We start from the raw sequence: 15,391 nt of genomic DNA on the forward strand, positions 1-15,391 counted from the left end.
GCTAAAAAACTCACCTTGTACACATATGCACATGAAACCAAATCCCTCTTCATACACAAAGGCAAGTGAAAGCCAGTGGTGAGTGGGACAGAGCGCAGTTTGTTTGCCACTGGATGGTGCTTTACTGCACTTGTGTTTGGTCCTGCAGCTCCCGAATCAGCCTGTGGGAGCAGGGCAGTGCAGGAGGTGTGTCACGCCTGCAGTGCTGCTGCAGCTGCTGCGTGTTTCCCCTGGCTGGCTCCTCTGTTTCCTGCGCCAGGCTTCCTGCATGTACCGGGTCACCAGGGCTCCAGCCCCACCTTGGCTGTCAGTTCTTCAGGCCAGCAAGGTGTGGTACTGACTGGCTGGCATCAGAACGGGCTGGAACAAGACCGCTGGCAGCTTTGTGGAGCTCAGCCTCTTGCTGTCTTCAAATCTGGAAATCCCCACTCTCCAAAAAGTCACTGTCCAGCATCTGGAGTGAGTTAGGGGTGACTGAAGAAAAAGTAGAAAAGTGATTAGTGACAGTAGACTTTGTGTACATAGAAGCGTGCAAAAACCAAGGTCTGCATGAAAATAAACGTACACAACTATTTGTTGATCTTGATAACAATTATTATTCTATCATTATTCATGTCATCAAAATGAATATCAATTTTGACTTCCACATAATCAGATGCAGTGCCTACAAATCCTGTACAGTAGAATTTGTACTTGAAGTCGCTTCATACTCCTCTGGGGAAGTACCACTTTATTTTTGTGTCATTCTCGAAATGTCTGGGGGGATCTTTTTGAGGCCACTGTGAAACCTCATTTATTGCTGTTATTACAATACCCAGCTTTCAGTAAGAGAACTTCCCTTCAGTAATAAAAAGGCTTATGCCTATTTCTGGTGAAACAGAATTACAAGGCACAGTTTTCATGTGTCCATAGTTTCCAGAGTTAATATTGTCTCCTCTTTCCACCCCCCATCTCCTGCTATACCAAATAATTTGTCTTTCCTGCAGTTGAAAGATACTTGTTTTTCATTTCCCGCTCCTTTCTCCCACCTAGGTGGTAGGGCCAGGAAAAGCAAGGTGGCGTTGGGACTTCTGATAATCTGCCTGCTGATATTATGTGTCTTGAGTCACCAGAGAGCTGTGAGATGGCTGACAGTAGAAGAGACTATAAAAATGGTTTGGCAGCATCTTTACTCTCTTTCTTCATGTGCAGAAATGCCTTGATGAAAATGCAGGGCATTCAGGCAGTCACTCACCTCTGAGCAAAAGGAGAAGGTGATTTTTAAGATAAGCTGGGTTATTGCCTCCAGTATTATTTTGCAGTTCTCTCCTACAGCTGGTGCTAAGCACCAGAGATTTCACTAATCTTTAGCCACTGTAGCCCTCTCCAGAAAGGCCACACTGAGTCCTGTGCTGGGCCCAGATTTTACAAGCGTGCCAGTGACTAACAGCTGCAGCAAGATCATAAAAATTGGTTTGAATTTATTCAGTGCCTCATGTGAGAATAACTCCCTGATGTGTTACTATTATGCTGTGCTCACAGCAGGCACTGCTGTCACTTCACTGATAGAGCAGTTTTGAGGGCAGTACAGCTTGCGGGTGTGCACAAGGCTGGTAACTGGATTTGGTAGAGGAGCATGTGCAGTCAAGGTCTGTCTGCTGCCTTGATTTTCAAGTGACTCTTACCTGCAAATTGTGCTGCAAGCAGAGCTTTACTGATCACCTCAGAATTCATTAGCTTGCACAGATACTCCTTGGATCAAAAACCACCCCTGAAGACTGCTCCTGAAGGATGAAATCATCCCTGACAGATGTTTTCCTCTTACTTGTTAATCCACTTCTGGCACAGCAATGCAGGCGAGGGCTACTGCATCAGCACATCACTTTCAACCACGTGACAGAGCGCTTGCAGGCTCCACTTGAATTAGAACAGGAAGTTTTTAGGGAACAGTGAAAGGATCCTAGATCCCTGGCCTTTTTTGGGTTCAGAGCCAGCCAGTGCAAATTCAGTGTGTTGGAATCTTTCATCTTCTTGAGAGCTAGAAAGGAGCTCTGAGGCACAAGTGGGCAATAATGATGGTGCAAAGCACTCGATCTCAGAATTCCTGAAGGGAGAGAGAAGCAAAGACATGGAAGATACAACAGGCTCTGCTCTGGACAGGCAGTCAGCTTGAAGGAGGAATTTGAGATAAATACTCTGCCCATCTTTGTGAGTAATGGAAATATGGAGTTGAACCTGGCTACGTGCAAAGAGGAGGATCTTGAATTCCTGATCTTGTCTACCCATTCTGGTTTTAAACCAGGAATTGAGGTTTCAGTCCTAACTTTAATGATTAGACTTAATTTACAGATTATTGTTTGTCTGCATTGCTTCACATCACCAGCCACCAGGCTGACTCAGTGCTATGTCTGGTGAAGCACTGCATAAAGCTGAAGAGTTTCGTGTTCCACTGCATAAAGCTGAAGAGTTTAGTGTTACAGTAAGGCATTTTAGGAAGTATTTGGAGATGTTAGGCATGATCACTTCCCACAGTAAATGCCAGGAAGATGAAGGCTGGTTCTGTCACGCTGCATACTTCAGGGCCACCCGCTCACTGAGCCAGATCTGAGAGGCTTCTTCCAATGTGAAAGCTTGCTTGACTGCACTGCTGGTCTTCTCTCTGCAAGTGACATGGTTAAAGCAATGTGATAGAAACATCGTCTGCAACATGTGTACCACTGTAGACTTCAGGATTTACTCTGCCCATTTAGCCTTCCCTCCAGTGGCTGCCAGTACTGATGGCTGTCACCTCACGTCAGGACTTCTGCCCCCCTCTAGGTAGTATTCCATCTCCTACACGTGGATTCACACTTTCTTCTCATATTTTGTACAAAAATGACCAAGATTAATAATGTGTTTATAGCATCTTTCACCCTGGCAGTTTATTCCCCTTAGCATATGTATATTCTAATCACAGGGATCATTTAACTGTCACCATTACCTTTTAATACAAGATTGAACAAGGGACCTCTTCCCCTCTACATGTGCCTTTTGGAGTCACTGAGGTCAGTGAAAGGGAACTCTAAATGCTGCTCTTGAGGTTTGTGAGAAATGTACACTATTCTGTACTCTGGGCAGTGTAAGGCTGGATCCATATGGCAGATCTTGTCTCCTATTTACAGGTATACCCTTGTGTGTGATACCTTCAAGTCCCTTTCTTCCAGAAAGGGATTTCTAATGCATGGGAAGGAAAGGCAAACTACTCCCTGCTTCTGTCTCCTGCAAAATGAATTTGGCCTTGTGGTTCCATTTACCTGGATGTTCTCATAGGAAATATTCTCAAGACTTAAAAGAGGTTGCTTGCATTTATCATGCTCAGGGGTCTGCAAAGATAACCTTAATTTACAGCAGGTATTTCAGTTGCAATAAAGATTTTATAGGGGGCTAGGAAAGGGGCAAATACAGTGTAATTCATTCTTTACAAGTCCCTGTCTGAGCTCTGGATCCTCTCATGGTAAGTCTAGAGCTCCACAGTATTTCGGCATTAGTACTTAGCACAAAACACTGACATATATTAAAAACGAGCAATGTTTTTTCTCCTTATATTTCAGATCTTATTTTCTAACATTGAAGACATTCTTGGTGTTCACAAGGAGTTCCTGGCTGCTCTGGAATTTTGTTTGCAACCAGAACCCCAGTCTCAGCATGAACTGGGAAATGTTTTCTTAAAATTTGTAAGTACAATGACTTAATGCTATCTGAAAATACAGTTTCCTGTCATAAGCTCTCCAGCCCCTTAGCAAGCCCTAATCTCTAAGGCTTGTAGCAATGCTACGACAATGTGTGTCTTGTATGAAAGTTGAAGGTAGGGTGGGAAAAAACTTGTGAATGAGGCTAGAACAATGGACACCACATCAAGCTGAGCTAAACAACGATATATTTTTAGAAACTCTTCCCTTTCCTGTTGAATTTTTTCATTTTTTTCTCACCCATTTGATCACATTTTATTGCTGAGAATTTGTCTGCTTTTGTTTTAAAAGTTTCAAAAATGCAGCACAATTTTAAGTGCCTCAGAAACAGTATTCCTGCAGGTGCTTGCCTGGTATTGCAGGCAGGGGTGTGTGATGTTCATGCTCCCTGCCCAAACAGCCCTTGCAGCAGCCTGGGTGTCCGTGCAGCCCTTGCAGCAGCCTGGGTGTCCGTGCAGCCCTTGCAGCAGCCTGGGGTCACAGGTTGGAGCAGCCTGGGTGTCCATGCAGCCCTTGCAGCAGCCTGGGTGTCCATGCAGCCCTTGCAGCAGCCTGGGTGTCCGTGCAGCCCTTGCAGCAGCCTGGGTGTCCATGCAGCCCTTGCAGCAGCCTGGGTGTCCATGCAGCCCTTGCAGCAGCCTGGGTGTCCGTGCAGCCCTTGCAGCAGCCTGGGTGTCCGTGCAGCCCTTGCAGCAGCCTGGGTGTCCATGCAGCCCTTGCAGCAGCCTGGGGTCATGGGTTGCAGCAGCCTGGGTGTCCGTGCAGCCCTTGCAGCTGCAACCCATGCAGTGCTTGGGTCCACTTCATGAGATTTGTGTATCCTTAATGTCCTCTAGAGTCTGCATAGGCCAGACTTTTCCTGGTCTGTCTTGGCCTAGAAGAGCCTTACTTGGCAACGATCCACCAGCCTTCAGAAACAGAACACTGCTTTTATAGAATTATGGAATCATTAAGGTTGGAAAAGACCTTTAAGACCATCAAGTCTCAGGACCACCACCATGTTCACCATTAAACCGTGTGCTCAAGTGCCACACTGACACCTTTTTTGAATACATCAAGGGATGGTAGTTGTTACGGGCCCAATATTGTCCCAAGGACCTTTAGTTCAGAAGGATTCAAGTCTTGAATAACACCTAAAGCAAGCAAGCAAGCAGATTTTGCAAGAATTCCAAAAAAGAAATTATTGCATATTGTCTTTTTGAAATATTATAAGAGACGATGAAATGTGCTTGCTCTGATATTCAGGTGTGAAAAATTGTTTTGTGTCAGAAGACAGACATTGTCTGCCCTACTGTACTCCATTTGGTTGGGTGATCAGAAATTCATTGTCTGATGGTAGGTGCTAGAGTTTACTCTGGAGCTGCGGTACAGTGTGACTGCAACAGGTGATGCAGAACATCCTTGAGTATTCATTCCAAATCCAGTGTACAGCCTTAAACAAAAAGAGCATGTGAGACATGTCTCAGAGAGGGCACGTGGGCTGACAGTGGAGTGACCACACCTTGTGAGCGCAGGCTCGCTTTTGCAGGGCAGGAAAGGGTGTGACTGTGACTGAGCAGAAGGGCAGAGAATGGTCTGATCCTTTGTTTCTGATATTGCCATATTGCTAGAGGTTTGGGGATGTAATAGCTAGAATCTTGTTCTAGGGAAATGTGTGTTATGCTCATTTTTTGGAGCAATGTTGCATGAGTGATCAGTTTTACTGTCTAAGTCATCGGGGATATTGTTTCATTGAGAATTATGTCTTCTGTTCAGGTTTTTGATGTTGACAAGGTTGGTTTCAGCCTGCTTGAAACAAGAAAATGCCATGCTTTGTTAAAAATATGTTCAAATAAAATGTTGCGGTTTTCTACATGTCTTATTTGCTTTTTTCTAGTCAGAATGGTTTTCAAATTTGCATTAATTTGTGGGCAGTACTAACGGATCCAAAATAATATGTTTGGAGAATAAACTAATGGTTAAAGACTTATTTTAACCAAACTGAGAACAGTACAGTCTTGCTTCTGTCACTAAAACAGAAGGTCTAGCTGTGTATCCAGCAGATTTGCTGAGTAAGAAAGTGCCATTTTTATCTGGTCACATCTCTGACCATAATTGCACTTTAACCTAGAGCAACTGCAGGTTCAGAATTCCTGGGCTAACGTCTGTAATTATGTAACTGATAATTTCCTCACCAGGCTACCATAGAGCCTAGGACTGAGTATCACCCAGAGAGGAAATGAAACACTTCAGACATGGAGTAATTTTAAGCATAGTTCTCATATTTGTGGGTCAATGGCCTGGGGTACAGCTGGGAAAGACTTGAGGAAAGCACTCTGGTGTGTGTATAATTATTGTACTGTCTTGAGCTTTAGCAAAAGGATTTTGTCATCATATAAATATAGCCTCCCAAACTCCAGGCACTCAAAGCTGCAGTCAGAAACCTGAGCAGTGATATATTTGTGTGCACTGATGGAACAGACGATTCTGTGTTAATGACTGCTGGTTTTGGTGTCAAGCATGGTACTTGTGTGCATCCAGGGAGCTGAGAAGTGAGTGGAGATGTGGGAAAAACTTCTATGTCTGTTCTACTCTGTAACTCTCCTGTCTTTATGGTTGACAACAATCCTGTTGCCTTTTTTCTGTTGTGCTGTGGACCCAGGCCTGCCTTTTCCTGCATCTGGTGGTCAGAAACTTTTGTTTCTTTGCAGCTTCCCAGTATTGCACCCCAATAGCAACATGAATGGCTGCTGCTGAAGGATAAAAGTCCTGAACATCTGCATTCCATCTCTTTGCACCATACCCTTTGTGGCTGTTGTTTTATTTGCTCTGTACCATTGTTCTTGTGTTTGGACATACATCTATTTATTCTCAGTTCTTTCTTTTGAAGTACAAGGAAAGGAAAAATTAATTAAACCAAACCCAAAAGCATTTTACAGATTCTGAACCTGTATATCTACCACTGAGCATCTGACCAGAATGTCAAATTCTCCTAAACTAATATAAATGCAATTTCTTTTCCTTATGACAATAGCAAAGGGAATACCCAGTGATGCAGCTGCAGTCCCATGTTTTCCCAAACTCCTTCAGCTGGCAGTAGTTCTTTGCTTGGATCACTGTGGGCAGTCTTAAAAGTACCTAGATGCTGAAAGTACCTTCAGCTGACACAGGAGGCTCTAAGAGTGCTAGGACTCCAATCAAAACTCAAAAAAATTAACTTCCAAATTCTGGGGAGATTAAAAGGTTCAGATAGAACGTTTTCAGACCAGAATCCTGCTGTGAATGCAACAGCAAACTCTGGAAGGCATTGGCTACATGGCTTGGTGCTCTGAGAAAGCCTCACATATTACCCTGCAGAGTACCACACTAATGCTTTGAAAGTATTTTTGATATGCAAACTAGCTTGTCTGGGTACCTCCACATGGTGCTGCATTATGGCATAGAAGCCAACCTGAACCAGGAAATAAAGTGCTATCCTGAGAAGCACTCAAAACCAATGTTTTTTGGCTTCTGAATCATTCATTTTGCCTAAAGCCTAATACAATCTCATGACCCTCCTTTTATTCTGGTGAATGCAATGGTGGAAGCTCTGAATATAGCTGCTGAAAGTTCAGCTCTTCCTCCCAGCTTTGAGAGGATCAACTCAGCTCTTGCTGTATCTGCTCAGCATGGAAATAGTTGTTCCTGCTTCTTTTGTGAATCACTCCAGTGTTTCCAGATATCTAGTGTTTGCAATGGGTTCAGCATCTCTGATCATTTTAGGTAGAAGGAGTTGCACTGTCTTTGAATCTGAAGCTCAGTAGAGCAGAACTTGCTGACCCTGACCTGCCAGCTGACCTTCATTTCTTAACAGGGGATTTCATTCCAGCATGTGCTGGTGGGTGTGACATGTCCCAGTGTTAGCAGCTCAATCTAGTTGTGAAGCTACCCTTCCCTTCCTTTATTATCTGTAATATGTTGAGTATTTGGTGTGTATTTGGTGAAATTCTTCCAGTTACAGAAACTATTATATATATCTGTTAAGTTTTGTCTGCTGCTTGTTTCAGCCAACCTACTGGGGGCTGGCTTCTCATCCCCTGAAAGGCAGGGGATTTCCAGCTGACTGCTTTATAGTTCCCCTCCAGATCTCAGAGCTTCTTTCAGGCCTTGGCTCTTCCACTTGGCTTTCTTCCTCCTGCTGGAGCGGTGAGCCCCCTTGCTCCTGGCTTTGTTTTGCTTCTGGCTACTTCCATGGAATATCCTGACATACATGCAAGTATTCCCAAGATAGCAAAATTCCTCCTTTCAGGAAAGAATACCAATGATCTCAGTGAAGCATTAAGAGGAAAAGTGCTGAATGTCGCAGTGCTCAGAAGAGTCTCTGTTAACTTACAACAGTAAGTCAGGAATTAGTGAGAACCTATATACATTACTCACATTAAGAGTGTCACACACTTCCTGAAAACTCCAGTGCTAATGCCACTTGGAGTCCACCTCTGTTTATAAAGAATTTGGTAGCAGACTGCGGCAAAATAATCTCTCCAATGGTGTCTGAGTCAATAAGTCACTTTGTTTTTCCTTGCAGAAAGACAAATTCTTTGTCTATGAGGAGTACTGTAGCAACCATGAGAAGGCACTCAGACTGCTGATGGAATTGAACAAGATCCCCACAGTGAGAACATTCCTTCTGGTAAGCACCTTCTCTAGCACTCTTGACTCAATGATCTGACTTTGCCCTGTGCTCATAATAACTCCTTGGTATCCCAGGAATGCTGGGCATTTTGCAGGTATTACCCACTGCCAGGTATGGAGCACTCAGGGTGGAGGAGCACTGAAATCACTGATGACTTGAGGCACAGAACTGAGCAGTACCAGCAGGAGTGATAGCAGTGGAAACAAGGAGGATTTTCTTTTTAAAAAATCAACAGAAAAAACAAGCACAGATGAAAGGGTTAATGCAATAAGTCAGCAGTGAGACTGAGGCTAGTTCCCATTGGATTTGATCCCCTGCTCAGTTCTCTGACCAATTCACCATTTGCAGGCTAATGAAAAAAATGTGACCTGCTTCTGTCACCCTTTTCTCCATGAATCCAGTTGTGGGCAAGAAATGTAGTCCGGATGAATTGTTTTGAGTGCATCATTGCTGCTTAAATCAAAAGTAACCTAACTCCCATCCAAAGAGGGACTGTGGCCATATAGCCTTCAAGCACGCCTTAGAGGCTGGACTGGAAGGACAAACAGTCAGTGGGCACTGCCTTCTACTGCTGCATTCCTTACTTTCCTTTCTTGGTTGTTTCTCCTCTTTACTTTCATCTGAATTCTGCTTGATTTTTGAATGTCTTGTTTCTTGACCACGGAGGAGTGGCATTTGTAACGGGGGTGGCACATAGGTGAGGGAATAATTTGTCACATCAGCTTTTTTCCTAGTAAATTCTGTGAAGTGAAATAAAGACTGTTTTTCTTGCAAAGGACTTGCTTTTCTTTCTGCTCCTTTTTTTTTTTTCTTGCTGTGAAAGTTCTGTTCTTTCCCAGTGTAGTACATCAAAAGAAAACTTCCATATAAACATCAGTCACAAGCAGGACCAGAGCATTCCTTTAGCCACAAGATACAGGCCTCAGAGGGAGCCTACTCTCGTGCTGTTGCGTAGGCAGAGTCTCTTTGTCACGTCTGAGTTTTAATGAACTTTATTAAACCATTACTTTTAATTATTAAATGACCCTTACCTTGTTCCTGAGGTTTTTTTGGGTGCTTCTGCTGAGGGAAACCAATGAGAAAGGTGAGGGAAGGTGCATGTTAACCCTGTCCTTCCCAACCTTCAGAATGTTGTCCACTTCCACTGAATTGACAAAGTTTTCTGTTTGTGTTAGAGACAGCAGCTGGCAAACTGATTACGAGGGACAACAAAGATGTCACACTGTCTGCTGTGGCTTGCTGCAGCACCTGAATCCAAGAGACTTAAAATTGCAGTGAATATGGGAAGGAGGGCTGCACTGATGTGTCTGCTTAGCTGTGGTGCTGTAGTTTCTTCCAGGCCTCCCTTCCCTTCTCTGCTCCCAAACCAGTGCTACAATGCTATTATGCAGAGAAGGCAGCACTAAAGTACAAAGCTTTACTTGTGAGGATAGATTTGGCCCAATTGCCCCCTCACAGCTGCTGAAACATAGAATGTGAGAATGTGTCTGAAAAGTCAGTAAGTGTTAAAGGGCAGTTTTGAGCCCAGAGCTAGAGAGAGGGCTGAAAGAAGAGATGGCAAGGATTGAATCACTTGAGACTTGGAAATTGGACAGGGAGCATTGTGAGCTGGGTAGCCAATGCCACAGATCTAGAATAGCCTGGGGACAGGTTATTTTACAGACAATTGTCTCTTAAAAATACCAGTTAGGACTAAGGAGATTTAATGTATGATGCCTGTGAACATTCCTTGAAGAGCAGAATTGAAGAGCTACAGCCAGAAAGCTCACTAAATTTCTGAGTCTGAGCCACAGCACACATTTCACAGGGGAAAACACTACTGGTGATGCCTCAAAGCAGGCACTTCTTGGCTGAACTGCATTTAAAGTTCAACTTCTGTGTGGACAGGACAGGTTTGCAACTGGAGTGACTTTTGGAGCAAAGTCCATATTCATGGTTGAGCATAGGAATGTGGACATAGTTTATCTGAAATAGACTTGAAGGCCACCTGAAGTTCTTACCTGTCTCTGGCAGCAGCCAATAGTAGAATCATCAGGGAATGTGTAAAAAGCTTACAGTAGGGCAGTATTGATTTTTCAAAAAAAGATTACAGATTATTGTTACAAATTAAGGACAGTTCAAGGACTAGAAGGGTTGTTATTTTCCCACTGTCATCCCCTGTTCTTAAAGTCCCTTTCTATATCATTCCTGAGAAATGAATTTCCATAATCTGTGGAGAAGTTCCGTGTGTGCTGGTTAGCCAGCCAGTGTGCCCAGGGTGTTTGTCCAGCTGTGCTCAGGCATAATGTTTTGCCAGAGGACTGGTGGATGTTATGCAGATGACTAATTTGTTTCAATTCCAGTTCAGTTCAAACATAACAATTGGACTAAAGTTAATTACATGATTACTAGTTAGTAGGCTTTATTTTAGCCTTCAACAGCATACAACTTTACATAGCGAACAAATACAACAGGTCGTATCTATTGTGGAGGTAAATTGGATTATTTTAAGTAATGGTCCATCTAGGTTTGCTGTTTGCCATCATATTGTTGGAATAGTTTTTGAGTCACCAGCTGTATAGTATTTCTCTGAGAAGATACCATTCTGCACAGCCATTGTTATCCACTGCAAATTTTCTTTTGCTGATGCCTGCAGAACTTTGCAGACTCGATGGCTGTATGTCAGACTTGATGACTGTATGGTGAATGAAATGCCATTTCCTGTACCTTAGGTATAGTAAAGTGCTTTCTCACCATAAGGCGTGTTTTAGAAATACAAAATTGTGTCAAAAATCACCTGAAAGCTTTATGTCTGAGGTAACATTTGTTTCTTTTTTTGATTATAGGGTTGCATGCTCTTGGGAGGCAGAAAGACAACAGACATTCCACTAGAGGGTTATCTGCTGACTCCAATTCAGAGAATTTGCAAATATCCTCTTCTGCTCAAGGTAAACCAGAGAAAGTATTTCTCCAGATGATTGTTTTATTCTTGGAGTGATTCTGCTTTTTTTTAGCCCTGACTTTTGTTGCCACTATGGCTTTCCTGATTTACGCTTCTGAAAGTTGGATTTTCTCTGAAGAAAATGGCTTTTTATGGGTACAGCCAAAAAGCTGCCTGATGCTGGCAGGCTGCTAAATCCTGTTATGGTCTGGGTAGAGCAGACAGGGTGACTTACTGACTAACCAAAGCCTTTTGACTTCAGTGTTCTTCAGATGTTTATTAAGGCTTGTGCAGGCTGTGCAGCCACTTCCTGTAAAGCTGAGTTCAGCTAGAATTGTGCCTGTGTTCTGGGGGACTGGATGGCTCTGGGGACTCTTAAAGGGGTATATTTCTCATTACAAGGTCTCTAGTTTAATGGTGAGCAGGTCAGTAATGATTGAAATCCTGTATCTTCGGACAGCTGTTTGGCAGCTTGTTTGAAAACTCTTTGGTTGTCTCAGATGAGTTCCCAATGTGGGGGTGTCAATCCAGAAATGACTATGGTATGTGGCACTAATTGATCCCCTTGCTAATATTCTTGCCAGAGAAGATAAAGCATAAAGGACCTGAAAAGGGCTAACTTGCCTCTCATCCTTCCTGGTCAGGGCTGGGTCACCTGCCTGGTGGGGACAAGAAGAGGGAAAAGGAGAAAGCAGTTTCTAGGAAAGCTTGCATCCCCCAGTGGCCTGGTAGATACTCTGTGGCTAACAGCCATCAATCTTCCATGATGTCAATCTCTTCCTCAGCTAGAGCCACACTGTGTTTACTAAAAGAAAAATAATTTAAAAAAATAGAAATACTTTCCCTCCTATTTTGAAAGAAATGTCCCTTTATGAGTTCTGGAAGAAAGTAAGAATTCTGTGATGAATGTATGTCAAAACTCCTGGAGACCAAGCATCCTTTCTTTGAAAGCCAAAGCCAATACCACCAAGATGAAGACTGAAACAGAGTTTCTTGCTTTCTAGCCACAGTGGGGTAAAGATGAATTTGCCCTCCCTGTGCCTACGCTTGGTCCTGGGGCTGCTGAGCCAGACCCGTGTGTACCTGTTGAACAAACAGCCTTGCAGGCAGGGGCTGTGACGGGGCATCTTGTGGGGCTGCATTCCATTTTGCTATGGATTTCTTCTTGTGTACAGGATGATAAAGATCACACACTAGTTGAAACTTCCTGGATAGGAAATAAAAGTTTTAAGAAAAAGCAAAGAAGAATTAAGTTTTCAGTAGGCAACAAATCTGCCTCAGTCAGTGAAATAATACCATAACACTAGGAGTTGTTCAGCTCAGAAAATATCAGTGAGCATTATAAAGTGTGATTGATTCTGATTCTCAAAGGTAGTGAATTCATAGCAAATAAGTTGTGTCCCAGTCAAGACTTATTTGATAGTTGCTAGCATTAAATTACCAGAGCAGACACAAATGTCTCAGACTTGAGAACACTTAAGGGAAAACACAGCCAGATTCTATTTATGCTGACCAGGAAAATGGAGCTCTCCAAACAAGGAAAAAAAGAGATAGATTTAAAAATAGCACAACCTTCAAATTAAGTGTTTGCTCTCCCTTTGCTACTGAACTTCAGTTATGGCTCCTGAAATAGCTCTTTTGTATTCATGGGGATTGGATGTTGCTTTATCTAATTCCCAGGGCAAACAGATACTATTGTATTCCAGTTGATGAGAAAAGTCTTAGACCAAAGCTAGCCTACTTTCCTCTTTTACTTTGTTTTCAGCAAGAGTTTGTGAACATGCAGATTATCTGGTAACTTTGATATGACCTTGTCTAATGTAAGTATTTAATGTAGCCAAGTAGGTGGGTTTGATAAAGCTAGTATGCACAAGGTAATTCAGACTCGACTGTGTTGGAAAGTAAACTGAAGTAGTAAGGTAAGGCACATATTTTAAATACTGTAACAACTTAATAACATGTATATGTGTTCTTCTTCAGAACAATAAAATCTGGCATGGAGTTGATTTAAGTTACTTAATTAGGAATAATACACTAGAATATCTCCAAGTGCTGATCCACTGTAAGCATTGCAGTAATTTCCAATGAAATATACCATCCTGCAACACGTGACCTTACATTTTCTCATGCTCTGATGAAGCTGTTTGCGTTTTTTAACTAACAAATGATGGAGACAGAACAATGATCCAGATGATGGTGGCCAATACGTTTCAATTTTATTTATAGTTTCCCATTTTTTGTGACACAAACATTGCAGCTTTGAAGTGCCTGACTGTAAACAGGTTTTTGGATGTGTTTTTCAGTTTGGGGATTTTCTCTGGAGGGAAGGGGGAGAGAGTGGGATCTTTTTTTTGTGGGTGGGGTTTGTTGGGGTTTTTTTGATTGGGGTTGGGGGCTTGAGTTTTACAATTTTTCTTGCTTTTTCTCTGTCTAATTTGCAAGCCTTTTGTGTGGTTTGAAGGATGGGACTCAAACTTAGCTATGGCACTTCATAATCTCTGTACAAATAGAGAAATAACAATATTAGTATTTGTGCCCCAATGCAGTTCTTGTCTGCTTCAGACAGCATACAAGAAAATTAGTGTAGAATTTGTCAGTCAGTAAATTAGTTCCTTATAACTGAGAAAGGGGCTTGGACTAGACTCAAGCAAAATGAAACTGTTGACTGTGATGGGCATTGGTTTTTGGGAAGAAGGAAGGTAGCAGAGATGAAGGACACACAGCACGAGTGGGTGGCTGGAGAACTTGCCGAGCAGATCTTCTAGCACGGGGGTTTGGTTGAAGGCAGCTCTGTCTCTGCTAATTGTGGAACTCTATTAACTAGTCTCAACTCTACTGCTTAAGAGTAGAAGCAGCTGTTGTGTAAACCAGTCTCTGAAAGAAAATAGTCTTTTCCCCTTAATAAAGAGCATTTCTGTCAGCAAGAAGCAAACCCTGGGGCAGTGGTAATCATGAGTTAATCACACCATCGTGTGGGGATTAGGCACAGTCACTTCTGTCTCCTTCCTCTGGCACAGGAGGAATGCGCAGCACATGACAGCCGCACCCTGCTGCTCCTGGGAGCCCAGAGCTCTCAGGGCTTGGACCTTGCCTGGGGTCTGCTCTGCTGACGATTTGCTCAGACTCCAGCCAGAAATGCACATTCCACTTCTGATCCTTTAAAAACATCTGAGGGCATACAACTCCATGGGCAATAAGGACAGCAATTATGTATTGCTTCATGTGGAGAAGAGTTTTTCTGGCCCTGGGAGGGGCAGAAAAACCTGAATGCAGAGAGGAGTCACCAGAGTCAGAATGCCCTGGAAAGGAAAGCCCAGCAGTGAGGCATACACAGGCCTTCATGAATCACTGCCTGCACTTGGAAAAGGAAAGATGGGAAGCCACTGGTGTGGATACAGAACAGGATGAAGGAAGCTTACCCTATTGCCTCCCTCACCTCTCCATTCCTCTTGTAGCTGTTCAAGAAACAGAAACTTCTATTTGGCCGTAATTGAATATATTTATCTTTGGAGGATTGGCTTTTTCTCCCCCCCTTCCCTCCTCCAAGAAAAGTTGTGTTGCTCTTAGGTTCATGACATTGTGTGGTTGAAATCCAATTCTATGTAGCATAATATTAAAAATTGCCTATTCCTTAAAGAACTCTAAGGAGCACTGTCAATTTATAAATCATGCTTTTTTCTCCCACACATATATAAAATCACAAATAACTGCTGATATTTATAAAACCAGAAACATTTTTATTGCATTTTAAGTTAGCATATGTTGTAGGTTCAGTGGCATATTGAAGCTAATCTATTTTATCTGATCCACCATTACTTGTCAAGTGTTTACCCTGCAGACACATTGACATAAATTACAAGTTTTAACAGTACACAGAATAAAAAAAAATATTGTGATTTGCAGGCACACAGAGGAAGTTTGAGGTATCATTTATTTTCTGCTTAGTACAGGCAAATATTACAAACTGTAAAATTCAAGTATAAAACTGCCAGGAACATATATGTTTACAGAAAGGTGGTTTGGGTTTTTGTTGCCTTTTTTTTTTCTTTTTTAGCACATTTGGAGCTGAACTGTTGATTAACTTAACTTTTTGAACTGATAAAGGAGTGTGTT

At 42.7% G+C, this 15,391-nt stretch overlaps 1 protein-coding gene across 2 annotated transcripts in view; it reads left to right on the forward strand.

Annotated features, from left to right (window-relative positions):
* The window catches only part of PREX1 (phosphatidylinositol-3,4,5-trisphosphate dependent Rac exchange factor 1), a 120,431-nt gene that overhangs the window by 51,897 nt on the left and 53,143 nt on the right, over positions 1–15,391 (forward strand). For both annotated transcript variants that reach the window (XM_066561756.1, XM_066561757.1), the window contains exons 3-5: positions 3,570–3,692; positions 8,251–8,355; positions 11,184–11,285. In XM_066561756.1, the coding sequence (XP_066417853.1) occupies positions 3,570–3,692; positions 8,251–8,355; positions 11,184–11,285 (330 nt within the window). The remainder of the gene's footprint in view (positions 1–3,569; positions 3,693–8,250; positions 8,356–11,183; positions 11,286–15,391) is intronic.

The sequence above is a fragment of the Molothrus aeneus genome, chromosome 17 (assembly GCF_037042795.1).
Source record: "Molothrus aeneus isolate 106 chromosome 17, BPBGC_Maene_1.0, whole genome shotgun sequence".
In the NCBI taxonomy this organism is placed as follows: Eukaryota; Metazoa; Chordata; class Aves; order Passeriformes; family Icteridae; genus Molothrus; species Molothrus aeneus.